The 18,800-nt window shown below is 43.3% G+C and overlaps 1 protein-coding gene and 1 long non-coding RNA gene across 8 annotated transcripts in view; one reads left to right on the forward strand and one right to left on the reverse strand.

The window, feature by feature from the left end:
• Window positions 1-18,800, forward strand: part of FIG4 (FIG4 phosphoinositide 5-phosphatase) — a 653,436-nt gene that overhangs the window by 347,505 nt on the left and 287,131 nt on the right. For all 7 annotated transcript variants that reach the window (XR_008891311.1, XR_008891312.1, XM_056566306.1 and 4 more), the window contains exons 19-20: window positions 7,772-7,919; window positions 8,005-8,088. Coding sequence is in view for 5 of the 7 variants with exons in the window: in XM_056566306.1 (XP_056422281.1) it covers window positions 7,772-7,919; window positions 8,005-8,088 (232 nt within the window). In the remaining 2 variants the exon portion in view is untranslated. The remainder of the gene's footprint in view (window positions 1-7,771; window positions 7,920-8,004; window positions 8,089-18,800) is intronic.
• Window positions 7,980-8,883, reverse strand: LOC130362195 (uncharacterized). The gene is made up of 3 exons (XR_008891313.1): window positions 8,561-8,883; window positions 8,203-8,483; window positions 7,980-8,107 (listed from the first exon to the last, which is right to left on the reverse strand). It is a non-coding gene; the product is annotated as an uncharacterized LOC130362195 (long non-coding RNA).

An 18,800-nucleotide genomic window follows, 5' to 3' on the forward strand; every position in this document is an offset into this window, starting at 1 on the left:
GCGCCCCGGGTCGGAGGGAGTGAAGCGAGCGCTCCGGGGAGGAGCGGGGACCCGGAGCGCTCGGCGTAACAGTACCCCCCCCCTTGGGTCTCCCCCTCTTCCTGGAGCCTGAGAACCTGAGGAGCAGACTTTTGTCAAGGATGTTGTCCTCAGGTTCCCAGGATCTCTCTTCAGGACCACAACCCTCCCAGTCTTCTAAAAAAATTTTTTTCCCTCTGACCTTTTTGGCAGCCAAAATTTCCTTGACCGAGAAGACGTCCGAGGAGCCGGAAACAGGAGTGGGAGGAACAGATTTGGGAGAAAAACGGTTGAGGATGAGTGGTTTGAGAAGAGAGACGTGAAAGGCATTAGGGATACGAAGAGAAGGAGGAAGAAGAAGTTTATAAGAGACAGGATTAATTTGACACAAAATTTTGAAAGGACCAAGATAGCGTGGTCCCAACTTGTAGCTAGGGACACGGAAGCGGACATATTTAGCGGAGAGCCATACCTTGTCTCCAGGGGAAAAAACGGGGGGAGCTCTTCTTTTCTTATCCGCGAACCTCTTCATGCGTGAAGAAGCCTGTAAGAGAGAATTTTGGGTCTCTCTCCATATAATGGAAAGGTCACGAGAAATTTCATCCACAGCGGGCAGACCAGAGGGCAAGGGGGTAGGGAGGGGGGGAAGAGGGTGACGGCCGTACACCACGAAAAATGGGGATTTGGAGGAAGATTCAGAGACCCTGAAGTTATACGAGAATTCGGCCCATGGAAGGAGATCTGCCCAGTCATCCTGGCGGGAGGAAACAAAATGTCGCAAATAATCACCCAGGATCTGGTTAATTCTTTCTACTTGTCCATTGGACTGGGGATGATATGCAGAGGAAAAATTTAATTTAATCTTGAGTTGTTTACAGAGAGCTCTCCAGAATTTAGACACGAATTGGACCCCTCTATCCGAGACAATCTGCGTAGGCAACCCGTGAAGACGAAAAATGTGTACAAAAAATTGTTTAGCCAACTGAGGCGCAGAAGGAAGACCAGGAAGAGGGATGAAATGTGCCATTTTGGAGAATCGATCAACGACCACCCAAATAACGGTGTTGCCACGGGAAGGGGGTAAATCAGTAATAAAATCCATACCAATCAGAGACCAAGGCTGTTCGGGGACAGGCAGAGGATGAAGAAAACCAGCGGGCTTCTGGCGAGGAGTCTTATCCCGGGCACAGATAGTGCAGGCTCGCACAAAGTCCCCAACATCCGTCTCCAGAGTCGGCCACCAATAGAAGCGGGAGATGAGTTGCACAGATTTCTTGATGCCCGCATGACCTGCGAGATGGGAGGAGTGACCCCATTTGAGGATTCCGAGGCGTTGGCGTGGAGAAACAAAGGTCTTTCCTGGAGGAGTCTGCCTGATGGAGGCAGGAGAAGTGGAGATCAGGCAGTCAGGTGGAATGATGTGTTGCGGAGGGAGATCAACTTCTGAGGCATCCGAGGAACGAGAGAGAGCATCGGCCCTAATGTTCTTATCGGCAGGACGAAAGTGAATCTCAAAATTAAATCGGGCAAAGAACAGAGACCACCGGGCCTGGCGAGGATTCAGCCGTTGGGCCGACTGGAGGTAGGAGAGGTTCTTGTGGTCGGTGTAGATAATAACAGGAAATCTTGATCCCTCCAGCAGATGCCTCCATTCCTCAAGTGCTAATTTAATGGCTAGAAGCTCTCGATCCCCGATGGAGTAGTTCCTCTCCGCTGGAGAGAAGGTCCTAGAGAAAAAACCACAAGTGACAGCATGCCCGGAAGAATTTTTTTGGAGAAGAACAGCTCCAGCTCCTACTGAGGAGGCATCAACCTCCAATAGGAAGGGTTTGGAAGGGTCAGGTCTGGAGAGCACGGGAGCCGAAGAAAAGGCAGACTTGAGTCGTTTAAAGGAGTCTTCTGCTTGAGGAGGCCAGGACTTGGGATCAGCATTTTTTTTGGTTAAAGCCACGATAGGAGCCACAATGGTAGAAAAATGTGGAATAAATTGCCTGTAATAATTGGCGAACCCCAAAAAGCGTTGGATAGCACGGAGTCCGGAGGGGCGTGGCCAATTTAAGACGGCAGAGAGTTTGTCTGGATCCATCTGTAGTCCCTGGCCAGAGACCAAATATCCTAGAAAAGGAAGAGATTGGCATTCAAACAGACATTTCTCAATTTTGGCATAGAGTTGGTTGTCACGAAGTCTCTGAAGAACCATACGGACATGCTGGCGGTGTTCTTCTAGATTGGCAGAAAAAATTAGGATATCGTCCAGATATACCACAACACAGGAGTATAACAGATCACGAAAAATTTCATTGACAAAGTCTTGGAAGACGGCAGGGGCATTGCACAGTCCAAAGGGCATGACCAGATACTCAAAGTGTCCATCTCTGGTGTTAAATGCCGTTTTCCACTCGTCCCCCTCTCTGATGCGGATGAGGTTATAGGCGCCTCTTAAGTCCAATTTAGTAAAGATGTGGGCACCTTGGAGGCGATCAAAGAGTTCAGAGATGAGGGGTAAGGGGTAGCGGTTCTTAACCGTGATTTTATTAAGACCGCGGTAGTCAATGCAAGGACGTAGGGAGCCATCTTTTTTGGACACAAAGAAAAATCCGGCTCCGGCAGGAGAGGAGGATTTACGGATAAAGCCCTTTTTTAGATTCTCCTGGACGTATTCGGACATGGCAAGAGTCTCTGGGGCAGAGAGAGGATAAATTCTGCCCCGGGGTGGAGTAGTACCCGGGAGGAGGTCGATAGGGCAATCATAAGGCCTGTGAGGAGGTAGAGTCTCAGCTTGTTTTTTGCAGAAAACATCCGCGAAGTCCATATAGGCCTTAGGGAGACCGGTTACTGGAGGAACCACAGAGTTACGGCAAGGGTTACTGGGAACCGGTTTTAGACAGTTCTTGGAACAAGAGGACCCCCAACTCTTGATCTCCCCAGTGGACCAATCCAGGGTTGGGGAATGAAGTTGAAGCCAGGGAAGTCCAAGGAGAATCTCCGAGGTGCAATTGGGGAGGACCAAAAGTTCAATCCTCTCATGATGAGATCCGATGCTCATAAGAAGGGGCTCCGTGCGGAAACGTATGGTACAGTCCAATCTTTCATTATTTACACAATTGATGTAGAGGGGTCTGGCGAGACTGGTCACTGGGATGTTGAACCTGTTGACGAGAGAGGCCAAAATAAAATTTCCTGCAGATCCAGAGTCCAAGAAGGCCACTGTAGAGAAGGAGAAGGCAGAGGCAGACATCCGCACAGGCACAGTAAGACGTGGAGAAGCAGAGTAGACATCAAGGACTGTCTCACCTTTGTGCGGAGTCAGCGTACGTTTTTCCAGGCGGGGAGGACGGATAGGACAATCCCTCAGGAAGTGTTCGGTACTAGCACAGTACAGGCAGAGGTTCTCCATACGGCGTCGTGTCCTCTCTTGAGGTGTCAGGCGAGACCGGTCGACCTGCATAGCCTCCACAGCGGGAGGCACAGGAACAGATTGCAGGGGACCAGAGGAGAGAGGAGCCGAGGAGACGAAACGCCTCGTGCGAACAGAGTCCATATCTTGGCGGAGTTCCTGACGCCTTTCAGAAAAACGCATGTCAATGCGAGTGGCTAGGTGAATAAGTTCATGTAGATTAGCAGGAATTTCTCGTGCGGCCAGAACATCTTTAATGTTGCTGGATAGGCCTTTTTTGAAGGTCGCGCAGAGGGCCTCATTATTCCAGGACAATTCTGAAGCAAGTGTACGGAATTGTACGGCATACTCGCCAACGGAAGAATTACCCTGGACCAGGTTCAACAGGGCAGTCTCAGCAGAAGAGGCTCGGGCAGGTTCCTCAAAGACACTTCGGATTTCCGAGAAGAAGGAGTGTACAGAGGCAGTGACGGGGTCATTGCGGTCCCAGAGCGGTGTGGCCCATGACAGGGCTTTTCCGGACAGAAGACTGACTACGAAAGCCACCTTAGACCTTTCAGTGGGAAACAGGTCCGACATCATCTCCAGATGCAGGGAACATTGGGAAAGAAAGCCACGGCAAAACTTAGAGTCCCCATCAAATTTATCCGGCAAGGATAAGCGTATCCCAGGAGCGGCCACTCGCTGCGGAGGAGGTGCAGGAGCTGGCGGAGGAGATGACTGCTGAAGCTGTGGTAGCAACTGTTGTAGCATAACGGTCAGTTGAGACAGCTGTTGGCCTTGTTGCGCTATCTGTTGTGACTGCTGGGCGACCACCGTGGTGAGGTCAGCGACAACTGGCAGAGGAACTTCAGCGGGATCCATGGCCGGATCTACTGTCACGATGCCGGCTGGCAGGTAGTGGACCCTCTGTGCCAGAGAGGGATTGGCGTGGACCGTGCTAGTGGACCGGTTCTAAGCCACTACTGGTTTTCACCAGAGCCCGCCGCAAAGCGGGATGGTCTTGCTGCGGCGGTAGTGACCAGGTCGTATCCACTAGCAACGGCTCACCTCTCTGGCTGCTGAAGATAGGCGCGGTACAAGGGAGTAGGCAGAAGCAAGGTCGGACGTAGCAGAAGGTCGGGGCAGGCAGCAAGGATCGTAGTCAGGGGCAACGGCAGAAGGTCTGGAAACACAGGCAAGGAACACACAAGGAACGCTTTCACTGGCACTAAGGCAACAAGATCCGGCAAGGGAGCGCAAGGGAAGTGAGGTAATATAGGGAAGTGCACAGGTGAAAACCCTAATTGGAACCACTGCGCCAATCAGCGGCGCAGTGGCCCTTTAAATCGCAGAGACCCGGCGCGCGCGCGCCCTAGGGAGCGGGGCCGCGCGCGCCGGGACAGAACAGACGGGGAGCGAGTCAGGTAGGGGAGCCGGGGTGCGCATCGCGAGCGGGCGCTACCCGCATCGCGAATCGCATCCCGGCTGGCAGCAGGATCGCAGCGCCCCGGGTCAGAGGACGTGACCGGAGCGCTGCAGCGGAGGGAGTGAAGCGAGCGCTCCGGGGAGGAGCGGGGACCCGGAGCGCTCGGCGTAACAGCACATCATTCTACGGTTTACCGAAAACTGAATGAGGCCTACAAAGAAAAGAACACATTACCTACAGTGAAATATGGTGGAGGTTCAATGATGTTTTGGGGTTGGTTTGCTGCCTCTGCCACTGGGTGCCTTGAATGTGTGCAAGGCATCATGAAGTCTGGGTATTACCAACGGATTTTGGGTCGTACTGTACAGCACAGTGTCAGAAAGCTGGGTTTGCGTCCGAGATCTTGTGTTTTCCAGCAGGACAATGACTCCAAACATATGTCAAAAAGCACCCAGAAATGGATGGCAGCAAAGCGCTGGATAGTTCTGAAGTGGCCAGCAATGAGTCCAGATCTAAATCCCATTGAACACCTGTGGAGAGATCTTAAAATTGCTGTTGGGAAAAGGTGCCTTCCAATAGAGAACTGAAGAAGTTTGCAAAGGAAGAGGGGTCCAACATTCCGGCTGAGAGGCGTAAGAAGCTTATTTATGGTTATAGGAAGCAACTGATTTCAGTTATTTTTTCCAAAGGGTGTGCAACCAAATATTAAGTTAAGGCTGCCAATAATTTTGTCCAGCCCATTTTTGGAGCTTGGTGTGACATTATGTCCAGTTTGCTTTTTTTCCTCACTTTTTTGGTTTAGTTCCAATACACACAAAGGGAATAAACATGTGTATAGCAAAACGTGTGTTACTGCAATCCTTTTCTGTGAGAAATACTTCATTTTCTAGAAAAATGTCCGGGGTCCCAACATTTACGGCCATGACTGTATGTATGTGTGTATATCTATCTATATATATATATATATATATATATATATATATATATATATATATATGTATATTTAAATTTCTTCGACTATGCTAAGCTTTGTATATTCTGTATAGCTTTGCATACTCTTATGGTTAAAATTCCAATTAACAGTATGCTATATCTTCTTGAATACCTGAATGCTTATTTATAATTATAATAATTTACAATTATTTAGTAGCTGGTACATGTGATTTACAGGTATGCACTTGCTGCCCAGGACTTAACACAACAGGGTGCACATGTATGCCCTGGAGCATCAATTGACTTTGAAACAAGCGCAGGAGTTGCGTTCACTTCATAACAGCAAGTGTCATTGCTATCAGTCATCGCCGCTCTCTTTCATTAACCCTAGATGCTGTGATCAATGTCTATCACATTGTCTAAAGTAGTAAATACTAGATACCGACTAGATCAGTGGGATCATTGGACCCTGGAAACACATTGGTGGGGTCCCATAATGTAAAATAGCGTCAGACCCTGGCAACGTGGTTGGTGGGGTCCCATAAGGTAAAATAGCAGTGAGGGGTCCCTGTTCATGCCGCTGGATCATCAATTCAGTGATTCAGCCTGGCTTAGCCAGATCTCACTGCAGAATGCTATGTATGTGTCTAGTGATGTTTACTATGAGGACTTAAAAAGTGTAAAGTATAAAATAATTTTTTTTTAAAGTTGTATTAAACCCATCTAATAAAAAAAAAATGACTGTTCTTTTCCCAGTTTATCCAATTTTATATTGCTGCATGCATAATTATTCAAACTATTAAAATATAGGGGGAGATTTATCAAAACCTGTCCAGAGGAAAAGTTGCTTCTTTCGTTTTTGAAAAGGCCTCTGAAAAAGGAAAGAAGTGATTGATTGATTGCTATGGGTAACTCAGCAACTTTTCTTCTGGACAGGTTTTGATAAATCTCACCCATAATGTTTAGGACCCTGCATGGTAAACAGCTTAAACATAGAAAAAACAAATGCCAAAAATGCAGATTTTTGAGCATATCAAATATCAGAAAAAAATGAATAAAATGCAATTAAAAAGTCCTATCAAAGCAAACCTTTTACCGATAGAAACTTCAGATCACAGCACATACAGCCCTGACAGCCCTGTTTATGGAAAAATAAAAAAGTTGTAGGGGTCAGAAAAGGACAATTTTAGGCATACTGATATATTTTTATTATTATAATAGAAAAACTATATATATATATTGGGTATAGTTTAAGTTTTTTTTTGAGAGAGTTTGTCGTATTTTCAAAGTTAGTGCAAAAGGAATTGCAATTCATGTTTACTGTCCCAGTGTTCTGTCACAGTAAAAAGGTGCAATGACCAGCACATTTCTACAGCCTCTCTACACTTAGATAATACATGGGCCTTAAAGGGGTACTCCGGTGGAAAACTTTTTTTTTTTTATCAACTGGTGCCAGAAAGTTCAACAGATTTGTAAATTACTTTTATTAAAAAATCTTAATCATTCCAGTACTTATTAGCTGCTGAATACTATCTAGAAAATTCTTTTCTTTTTGTAACACAGTGCTCTCTGCTGACATCATTACCACAGTTCTCTCTGCTGACATCTCTGTCCATTTTAGGAACTGTCCAGAGCAGCATATGTTTGCTATTGGGATTTTCTCCTTCTCTGGACAGTTCTTAAAATGGACAGAGATGTCAGCAGAGAGCACTGTGGTCATGATGTCAGCAGAGAGCTCTGTGTTCCAAAAAGAATACAATTTCCTATGTAGTATTCAGCAGCTAATAAGTACTGGAAGGATTAAAAAATGTAATAGAAGTAATTTACAAACCTGTTTAACTTTCCGGCACCATTTGATTAAAAAAAAAAAAAAGTTTTCCACCGGAGTACCCCAAAATGGAGCTTTTATTCTAGGAAAAAAGAATGTTCTAAGTATATGACAGGATTTTTAATTTGATTACAGTCACAGCAATCTAACAATAGCCTTGAAAACTACCAACTTATTTTGTTAATAGTGTCCAATGCTGAGAACCTAAAGAAGATGACAATAAAAAAATATAACCGGGATGATGAGGAAACCAATATATACACAGAGTTCTTTCGGCCATATGAACTGAGCAGTTTTGATGATACTTTTTGTTCGTCTATGACGAATTCTGCAAGGTAAGGTGCATTAGCTTTATTAATTTAAACTTAAAGAAATTACAGACCTTTTAAAATCTACTGATATGTTATTTTTAATTTGCAGAGACTTCATGCCAAAAAATGTTGGCATTGATCCAAGCCCATTTACAGTAAGGAAACCAGATGAAACGGGAAAATCTGTTTTGGGGTAAGAGTGGCAATGATACCTGTCAAAAAAAAGAATTATGTTACTCAGTACCTAATTTTGATCATGCTTATGCAATTTTCATGCATCTAGCGCCTATATTTCTCTCACAAATACCTTCTATCTGTTGCTCTCTTGATTTTTCATTCTGTGCTTTGGAGAGGACGTGTCCCTCACTCTGCATAACTTTTGTTCCTCCCTTAGTCTGCTGTGCTGTGATGGGTCTCTTCATCCAATCACTGCAGGCTGCTAACCCCTCCTCTCTATTTTCATGCTGCAGTGATAGGGCTGGTGGGAGCACTGAAAACTGCTAGTGACATCCTTACTTAATGGACTTTGTCCCTCCCTGTGCTTTAGCTTGTACAAAAGATGATGCTGAAGAGTGGCAGGATTATGTTCTGCGTGGAAAAGCATTAAGAAAAAAATTAGACAGGTTGATACAAAATAAAAATATGAAAAAGAAATTGGCACTCACCTATTAAATTCAGTTAATTTATTTTGCGGTCTGCCACCAGTACAAACAGAACTCATCAGCTTAGACTGGGCGATGTGATGGCTACAGAACCACGTTCTCAGACTTCCTCTGGCCTCACCTTACGTCATTACTAGGTAACCTATTTCAGGAACCAGAAGATGACGTATAAAATTAGTAGTAAATGAAACACAAAGCCAAAATTATACATGCAAAAATAGAAGAATAACATAGCAGAGCGTGGGACAAAGGGATTTGTGCAGAATATTCACAAAAACACATTTCGTCCGTTATGGTCATTTAGAGCCAACATTCCAAGTTCAGCAGTGCGCATGATCCTGACAGATTCTCTCTGTCTCAAGATCTCTTCTTTTTCAGAACCTCCGATGTAACCCTTTCGATCCCAAACATTGTAAGCAGATTACTGTCACTATTATGAAAGTTTTTCATGTGTCCGATTAACCTGGATGCATCCAGGCCTGTTTGCAGTGATCGTTTACATTTCCTAAATATGAAGAATAAACCTTTTTGTAGATCTAATATAATATCGCTCAAATGTGCACAAAATGGCATAAACTACCAGTTTTGAATTGCAGCAAATAAATTATTTTATCGACACCTTTCTGTCGCCGAGTCTAATAAATGCTCCTTCTCTCAATTGTGTGACATGTGGACATTTGCCACATCTAAAATTGCCTTTTTTTTTCTTTTCAAATATAGTTTTTATTAAAGAATTTCAAACAATACATATAAAACATAAGTGATACATGTAAAAGAACAGTGAGGCAACATCGTATTCCTCCGAACTTTATACAGTAAATATAACATCACAGGGTATATACTTCATCCAACCTATAGAATAACTATCCCTGGGCCAGACCTCGTATCTAAGTTAGATACAGTATGTAGGTAATAAAATGTATAAACAGTAAGTATCAGAACATATTATTACCTCAATTCTCATCTGGCAAACGCAGGGCTCCAAGCGTGCCTTTCAACATCTCAGTGTTCTACCAAGAAGTGTGTCTAAATGGGTGCACAACAGCTATATTATCTCTAAAGGAGTAAGATGAGATATTATAAAAGTTCGCCATTTTTTAAAAAATTTCTTGGTCCCTGAGTCCATATGATTTTCTGCATCAATTCTGTCTATACCCATAAAATGTTTCAACTGTGTCATGAGTAAAGGCAAATCAGGAGTATGTGATTCGAGCCATGTCAGTAATAGGCATCTCAATGCAACCAGAAGCACAACATGGATAAATTGGGGTGGTCTCCCCGACCTCCCCCCCTCCTCAGCTCCCCCCTCCGGTGGGCGTAGTTGATTAAAGAGCAACGTTTGTGGAGTGAATTGAAGTCGCACTTTCCAATGATCATGCACATAGGAGCAAATAGTGCTCCAATAAGTCGCAGTAAATGCACAGTCCCATACCCCATGGTAGAAGTTCGTAAGTGATGTCTGGCATTTCGGGCATTGAGTGATCCTATCAGGAAAGGTCAGCGAGGGGAGTATGTTAAAGCCATAGATGGCTGCATGAGTCATTTTAAAATAGGTCTCCCGCCATCGTTCGTTAATAACATTTTTGCGCACCGCCTCCCATCCCGACAGGATCGTAGCAGCGATGTCAGCGTCATTAGTCCATCGCTCCCACATACTGAACACTGCATTAGGATGGATTTTTGAGAAGCGGGAACGAAAAGCTAGATATAAGGAGGATATAGATGCCCTCCTCGGATCAGCTCCTACTATGTCGTCAAAAGCGTGAGAGGACGCTGCCGTGGACGGATCTCTAAGTCTCGACATACAAAAGGTATAAGTTTGGTTAGCATACAGCACGTGAGAGCGGGGGAGACCATGTCTGGTAAGTATTTCGTCAGGCGTCAACCACCTCCGTCCCTCAGCGTCTAGTAAAGGTGCTATCGTCTTTATCCCTTTGTCTCCCCAGTGGCGTAACCAGTTAGAAGATCTTCCCTGAGGGAAGTCGGGGTGATTAAGAAGCGGCATACGCTTCGAGAGTAAGAAGGGAAGACCAAACAGCTTCTGCATTTCTTTCCAGGCAACAACGGTGTCCCTGAGAATAATCGAGCTTTTCACTTCAGAAGGCAATTTGGCATAAGCAGTGTGAAGGAGCGCTGGGAGAGACCATGGTGCAGCTAAAGCCTTTTCAACAACAAGATTGGAATAATAAGTGGTCTCATGCAACCAATCCATGACATGCCGAAAAATACATGTCAGATTATATTCCCGAATATTAGGGAAATTCACCCCCCCCCTCTGTTTTACCTAACATCAGTTTTTGTAGAGCAATCCTAGGGCGTTTACCCTGCCATATGAAACGCGAAAAGGCCGAAGACAGTCTTTTCACATCCACATGCCTGAGCAAGATAGGGAGTGTTTGCAAGGGGTACAACAGGCGCGGGAAACTTATCATTTTTATCAAATGGCAGCGCCCCAAAAAGGATAAGGGCAGATTTTCCCAACGCTTCAGCTCAGTTATAATTTTGTGAAACAGGGGCATGTAATTGAGAGAATAAAGTGTGTCAGGGGTACATCCTATTTTAATGCCCAAATAAGTAATGTGAGTGCTAGATACCGTCACCCTCCTGCCTCCTAGGGTCTCCCAATCTCTAATAGGTGATGGCCCTAGGGGCAACAAAACGCTCTTGGAGGCATTTATTCTGTAGCCTGTGAAGTCGCCTATTCTAGATAAGCTATCGAGAACCCTTGGCACCTCCTCCCTCGGATTACTAAGATAAAGGAGGGCATCATCAGCAAACAACGACAATTTAAGTTCCTCACCCCCCACCATGATGCCTTTATACAAATTAGACGAGATCAGAAAACGCGCCAAGGGTTCAATCGCAAGGTCAAATAATAAGGGTGACAACGGACACCCCTGTCTCGTACCTTTCATGACTGGTATCTGTCGGGAGAGAATGCCAGGCGTGTAAACCCTCGCTATTAGGCCCCGATACATGCCTCGGATATAAGCTGCGAAACAGCCAGTAATGCCAAATTTAGTTAGCACCAGGTCCAGCCATTCCCATCTCACATTGTCGAAAGCCTTTTCGGCGTCAAGTGTCAGCAGTGCAGGACGGGAAGCAGAGCAAGGGCGGGAGCCCACACTATCCATCACCGCCAGGACTTTACGGATATTGGTGACCGCCAAGCGCGACTTCACAAAGCCTACTTGATGATCTCCAACTAGCATGGGTAATAATTTGGCTAGCCTATCCGCCAGAATTTTTGACAGCAGTTTCACATCTTGATCGATGAGGGAGATTGGTCTATAGGAGCCAGGATCCATTGGATCCTTCCCTTGTTTAGGAAGAACTTTTATGTACGCTATCTTCGCTGCCGAAGGAAGCGTGCCTGACTGTAGGATGGCATTAAAGAAACCTGTGAGCGTGGGAACTATCTGTTCAACCAGGGGTTTAAAAAATTCGCTAGAATAGCCATCCGGGCCCGGGGCCTTCCCATTAGCTAAGGAGCAAATAGTCGCCCGCACCTCCTCCTCCGTCACATCAGCATTTAGCACCTGACATTGCTCGTCCGTCAGACTAGGGAGTTCCAAACCCGTTAAGAAGGTAAAATTGCCTTTTAACTTCTTACAGGCTAACCAGTTTTTTTTTATTGTGTCTTCATAGTGAAGGTAGAAGAAACCAACATGTTTTTCAGACTATCGCTCTGTCTGACAGTAATGCCCATCAGTTGCCCATAACAACCAATCGGATTGCTTCTTTTATTTTTCAGATGTCTTTTAAAAAATGAAAGAAGCGATTTGATTGGTTACTATGGGCAACTGATTCACTTTTTCTCTTCACCAGTTTTCATAAATCTCCCCTATGGGTAAAAGAGGAAAAAAGTGACGTGGAATAGTTGATCATAGAATCACATGCAGTAGTGAACCTTTCCGGTGTGGAACTTTATAATAATTGTGTACAGCTTTTGTTAAAATGACTCAATTTTTGTGTGCCAAAAGAATTCAATCCAGTCACTTCTGATATTGATTTGTTTAAAGGTATAAGAAGAATAAACCTATTCAAGTTTTTTTTTTAACCAAATAAAATTCCTGAGAAGAGAGAGGGAAATATAAAGGAAGGGGAAATACCTGCTACCATAGGTCCTTTCGGATTCTTTACTCCTTCCATCTTTTCAGACATAGAACAAGTTTGTATTCCCAACCTTAGTGAGATGAGTACAGAAACTGAAAGGAATACTATAAACGAGTCATTACAAATGGATTATACTGGAGGAATCAATCATCTTTTACTCCACAGATCCAACCGGGCAGCAGTTTGGACATTTTTGCATCACAAGTCATGAGGGATGTCAAAATATTAGTGTATCCCACTGCTCCACATTATTTTTCAGAAAAAGAATTAAGGGTGTTAAAATGGCTCAGATCCAGAAATGATTTAATTGTGAAAAAAACAGCCAAAGGTGAAAGCGATGTACTGTAGTTATTTCCAGAAAAAGAATACATAACAGGAGGTTACACGTAACTGAAAAACACAGAGGTCTATCAACCTCTTAGTTTGGACCCTACTGTGAAGATTCAATCTAAACTTTGCACATTCCTGCATAATACTCTTGAGCATGGTTTGTTTAGTTAAAGAGAGCAGAGAAATGATTACCAACTTGCATGAACAAGCCGCAATGGTATTTTTTGCCCACATAAACGTCTTGCATCCCACACCCAGAAGACTTATTGTGGCAGGGATCGAGTCAGCATCTATGTAAATGTCTCAGATGGATGTTGAGACCACTTTTGCCCTGTGCACAATCTCATTTAAAAGATACTTATAATTTTCTTCAGCAATTGGAGATTATTCAGTGGGAATCACACTACAATTGATGTACATTCTATGAGGGACATTTATCAATGTTTGCTTATGTATTCTTATTTTTAGTAATTTTTTCCTTACTTTTTTTTTTGCTTATGTGCGACTTATTTATCAACTGGTTTCAGCCTGTTGATAATTTTCTTTCACGTAAGCAATTTTTCCTTTTTTACTTTGGTAGTAGCTTTTTCTGCTCCATGTTTGAGCTGGAGTAAATTTAGTCAATTTTTAACCCTGTTGCGACTTTTTTTTTGCGCAGTTGCGACTGTCACAGTTAATAAATACCTGACTACCTGTAGTCCATTTTAAAATTATTACTACGTAGTTAATTTTTGGAAAACTTGCTTTTCTCGCTTTCCTGTCAAAATGTCGCCCGAAAAATTGTGTAGTCGCAGTTGCGACAATTATAGTAAAGAAAACCTGACTAAACCTGTTGATAAATGTCCATATATATCTAGATACCTCAAGCTTTAGGTAACCAGGTAATAGGGCAATTTCTACTAGCTGCAGTCAGAGGCCTTTTTAAAAATTAAAGACACAATCTGGTTGCTATGTGCAATCGCACCACTTTTCTCTGCACAGGTTTTGATGAATTTCCCCAATGGTGTTACAAAAGGCTGCAGCTAGCAAACCTTTGATTACATTCAGACGGAGCGGTAGTCATAAAAATATGTTGGTTTCTTGTACTTTCACTATGAAGATACAATCAGTAAATTGGCAATTGAAACTGATTACTGTTTATTCTTCAGATGTAGATAATGCAAATCATCACTGCAAACCACCCTGCATGCAACCAGGTTAAACAAACACAACTAGTAATATATATTAACCTCTTCAGGACACAGGGCGTATGGATATGCCCTGCATTCCGAGTCCTTAAGGACACAGGGCGTATCCATACGCCCGTGGGAAATCCGGTCCCCAGCACTAGACGGTTGGGGACCTGAGCCAGATGCCTGCTGAAATCATTCAGCAGGCTCCTCGGCACATCGCCCAGGGGGGTCCTTAGACCCCCCCATGTCGGCGATCGGAGAAAATCGCATGTCAATTCAGACATGCGATTCTCTCCAATTCCGGGCTGATCGGGTCTCTGGTGACCCGATCACCCGGAAATAGCGTTGATCGGAGTTGTCAGCAACAGCCCCAATCAGCCTAAGGGATAGGAGTGAGGTCGCATAGCTGCGATCTCCTCCTATCACCAGAGTTCTGACCAATGGCAGCGCAGGACAGGGGGTTGCCATGGGGGGGATCTGGGAAGAAGATGGATGCCATACCTGCAGGAGAAGATGCCTGGGGACCCGGGATTTTCGCTGGAGCCTGCTGGATACTGGATCAGGTAGGGAATCGTCGGTGGAGGGGGGGGGGGTGTAATTGAAAGTGAAAGTAAAACTATCTTTACTGTGGCAACCACTAGGAAGGCCAAACTGCAACTCCCAGCATGCCCAGACAGCCAAAAGCTGGGAGTTGTAGTTTTGTAGAGTCTTAGATACGTTTTCATATCCTGAAGTACTTATTTAATGTAACTGAGCTAATATACACAACCTGAGGTTAGCTGTGGGGCTATTTTTTTGAAGGAATCAGCTCTAGTTTTCTAATCCTTGATAACATTAGCTCTCAGATTAAGGACTATCACATTTACTATGCTTTATAAATTTAGCCTTAGGTATATTGTAAAAAAAATAAAACAACATAAGTATGTTCAGAAGGTCTGTTCACCTGGGAGAGAGCGATTTAGGTTTGGGAATATTGCTTTCTCCCATGAAGGCATTCATTTCTACAATAGATTTACATATAGAGATACAGCCACAAAGAATGAAACATAAGTGGCCAACTTTCTGTCTCTGACTAAAGTGTAGATTAAGCATTTATTTTGTGTGTGGTCAACCTTGAGCAGCAGCTTTTCTGCAGGTTGTGGTAGAAAGGCTGCTTGCTGGGGATAAAAGAATGATGCCATAGCAAAAACCTGTCTTCTAGGGAACAGAATTATGTGCAAGATAATTTTTTTTTCTTAGACCTGTTTATAGATATATCTGCACTTTTTTGATTCTTGTAGATCTAAATTGTTAATATTAAGCACCCATTAAGAATTTATTGTGCGGAATGGCAATGTTAATTGTTCAGCCATGTGCCCTGCTCCCCTAGGACTAATTTAAATCAATGTTCGTTCCTTTATTACAGGCTTATTGCAACGTGCTGTCTGATCTGTGCCATAAAACAAAGCCAGTTACTAAATGCACTGCTTTTGAAGGACACCGGTATTTGGAGCTGTAGGGGGCTGATTCACTCATTAGCACTGCAGATCTGTTTATGTTGTTTGTATAAATCTAAGGGGAGATGATAAATTGCACAGATGGACAATGGGGCATGTGTAGAACCAGGTGTTCTTGAAAGAAACTCTGTTGACTCTATTGGTTAAAGAGTTCATTATTTTCAGCTGCTGTAGGCTCTTAATGCAATATTAACATGTACCACATATATGGTATTAAATAAAATGTGATAGAATAGAATTTGCATATTTAAAAAAAATTGTATTTAGTGTTTAGTTCTTCAGTTGGGCCTTATGTTATAAACTCTTGTAACATGACTTAAAGGGAAACGGACATCTCATCACCTGCACTAAACCCAATATAATGGGTTATAATGCGAATGAACAGCTTTAAAATGCGTAGTCACTTGTATTAATTAAGTATAGCCAGCATCATATGTCTTTAATCTTGTAGTTTTATTGTGCAGCTCTGGCAATGGAGACTGGGATAATAAATATTCAAAAATGTGAGAGCCTGAATTGAGCAAAGCACAGGCCCTCACATCCGAGCAATGTGAGAGTGAATATTTTGAATATTCATTACAGGGGTGGGACAGTACAGGGGCAGAGCTGCAAAATGCAACTTGAAGTTTAGACATATAACACTTTCTATACTTCATTAATACAAGTACGTGAACCCACATTTTAAAGCTATCCATCCGCACTATAACCCAGTATATTTAGTTTTATGTGGGTGAACAGGCTGTCATTTTCACTTTAAGCAAAATCCTGCAGATCACTGTGTTGGTTGACGTTCATTAGCAGAGATCCATACAATTGCTAGAATTAAAGGGGTACTCCGGTGAAAACCTTTTTTCTTTTAAATCAACTGGTGCCAGAAAGTTAAACATATTTGTAAATTACTTCTATTAAAAAATCTTAGTCCTTCCAGTACTTATTAGCTGCTGAATGCTACAGAGGAAATTCCTTTCTTTTTGGAACACTGATGTCATCACGAGCACAGTGCTCTCTTCTGACATACCTGTCCATTTTAGCAACATAGCAGATGTATGCTAAGGGCAGCATGGTGGCTTAGTGGTTAGCACTGCTGCCTGGGGCATTGGGTTCAAATCCCACTAAGGACAACAATAAATAAAGATTTATTATTATTATTGTAACGCCAGCAGACTGTGCTCGTGATGTCATCAGAGAGCATTCCAAAAAGAAAATAATTTCCTCTGTAGTATTCAGCAGCTAATAAGTACAGGAAGGATTAAGATTATTTAATAGAAGTAATGTAAAAATCTGTTTAACTTTCCGGAGCCAGTTGATTTAAAAGAAAAAAGGTTTTCACCGGAGTACCCCTTTAAGGCTCCATGGTACCCTGCTGTGCTCAAGGCTCCTTGGCATAGTTCTCAGATTTCTTTATCCCATTAATGTTAAAAATAGTTAAAAGATGTGGAAATCAAAAGTGGTCACAACAAATAAGTTGAAAAAAGTTAAACTTTATACAGAGTTACATAGTTAGTATGGTTGAAAAAAGACATACGTCCATCAAGTCCAACCAGGGAATTGAAGTGAAGGGTGTAAGGGGGTAAGGGAAATGGATGTAGTTTTATAATTCTGCATAAGCATTAATGTTATTTTGTTCCAGGAATGTATCTAACCCTGTTTTAAAGCTGTTAATTGTTCCTGCTGTGACCAGTTCCTGAGGTAGACCGTTCCATAAATTCACAGTCCTCACGGTAAAGAAGGCGTGTCGCCCCTTTAGATGAAACCTTTTCTTCTCCAGACGGAGGGAGTGCCCCCTCGTCCTTTGGGGGGGTTTAACCTGGAACAGTTTTTCTCCATATTTTTTGTATGGGCCATTTATATACTTATATATGTTTATCATACCCCCCTTAAACGTCTCTTCTCAAGACTAAACAATTGTAACTCCTTTAATCGCTCCTCGTAGCTAAGATGTTCCATGCCCCATATTAGTTTAGTCGCGCGTCTCTGCACCCTTTCCAACTCCGCAGTGTCCCTTTTATGAACAGGCGACCAAAACTGAACAGCATATTCCAGGTGAGGCCATACCAATGCTTTATAAAGGGGGAGTATTATGTCCCTGTCCCTCGAGTCCATGCCTCTTTTTATACATGACAATATCCTGCCGGCTTTGGAAGCAGCAGCCTGACATTGCATGCTATTCTGTAGTCTGTGATCTACAAGTACACCCAGATCCTTCTCTACCAGTGACTCTGCCAGTTTAATCCCCCCTAAGACATACGACGCATGCAGGTTATTAGTACCCAGATGCATTACTTTACATTTATCCACATTGAACCTCATTTGCCAAGTGGATGGCCAGACACTTAGTCTATCCAAGTCATCTTGTAACTTATGCACATCCTCTATAGACTGTACCGTGCTACAAAGCTTGGTGTCATCTGCAAAGATAGAAACAGAGCTGTTAATACCATCCTCTATATCATTGATAAATAAATTAAACAACAGCGGGCCCAGTACTGAACCTTGGGGTACACCACTAATTACTGGGGACCAATCAGAGTACGAATCATTGACCACTACTCTCTGGGTACGATCCATGAGCCAGTGTTCAATCCAGTTACAAACTAAAGTTTCAAAGCCCAAAGACCTTAACTTACCTTTCAGATGTCTGTGAGGGACAGTATCAAACGCTTTGGCAAAATCCAGAAACACTATATCCACAGCCATTCCTCTGTCAAGGCTTCTACTCACCTCTTCATAAAAGCAAATTAGATTGGTTTGACAACTTCTATCCTTAGTAAACCCATGCTGGTTATCACTTATAATACAATTATCCCCTATGTATTCCTGTATGTAATCCCTTATAAGTCCTTCAAACAATTTACCCACAATGCACGTTAGACTTACCGGTCTATAATTGCCTGGTGAAGACCTAGAGCCCTTCTTGAAGATTGGTACCACATTAGCCTTGCGCCAGTCCCTTGGCACAATACCAGACACCAGAGAATCTCTAAATATCATGAACAAGGGTACAGATATTACTGAACTTGCCTCTCTAAGAACTCTTGGGTGTAGTCCATCCGGCCCTGGAGATTTGCTTACATTTACTTTACTTAACTTACCTTGTACCATCTCTACTTTAAGCCAGTTCAGTACATT

This window comes from Hyla sarda, chromosome 3, assembly GCF_029499605.1.
Source record: "Hyla sarda isolate aHylSar1 chromosome 3, aHylSar1.hap1, whole genome shotgun sequence".
NCBI classification, from domain to species: Eukaryota; Metazoa; Chordata; class Amphibia; order Anura; family Hylidae; genus Hyla; species Hyla sarda.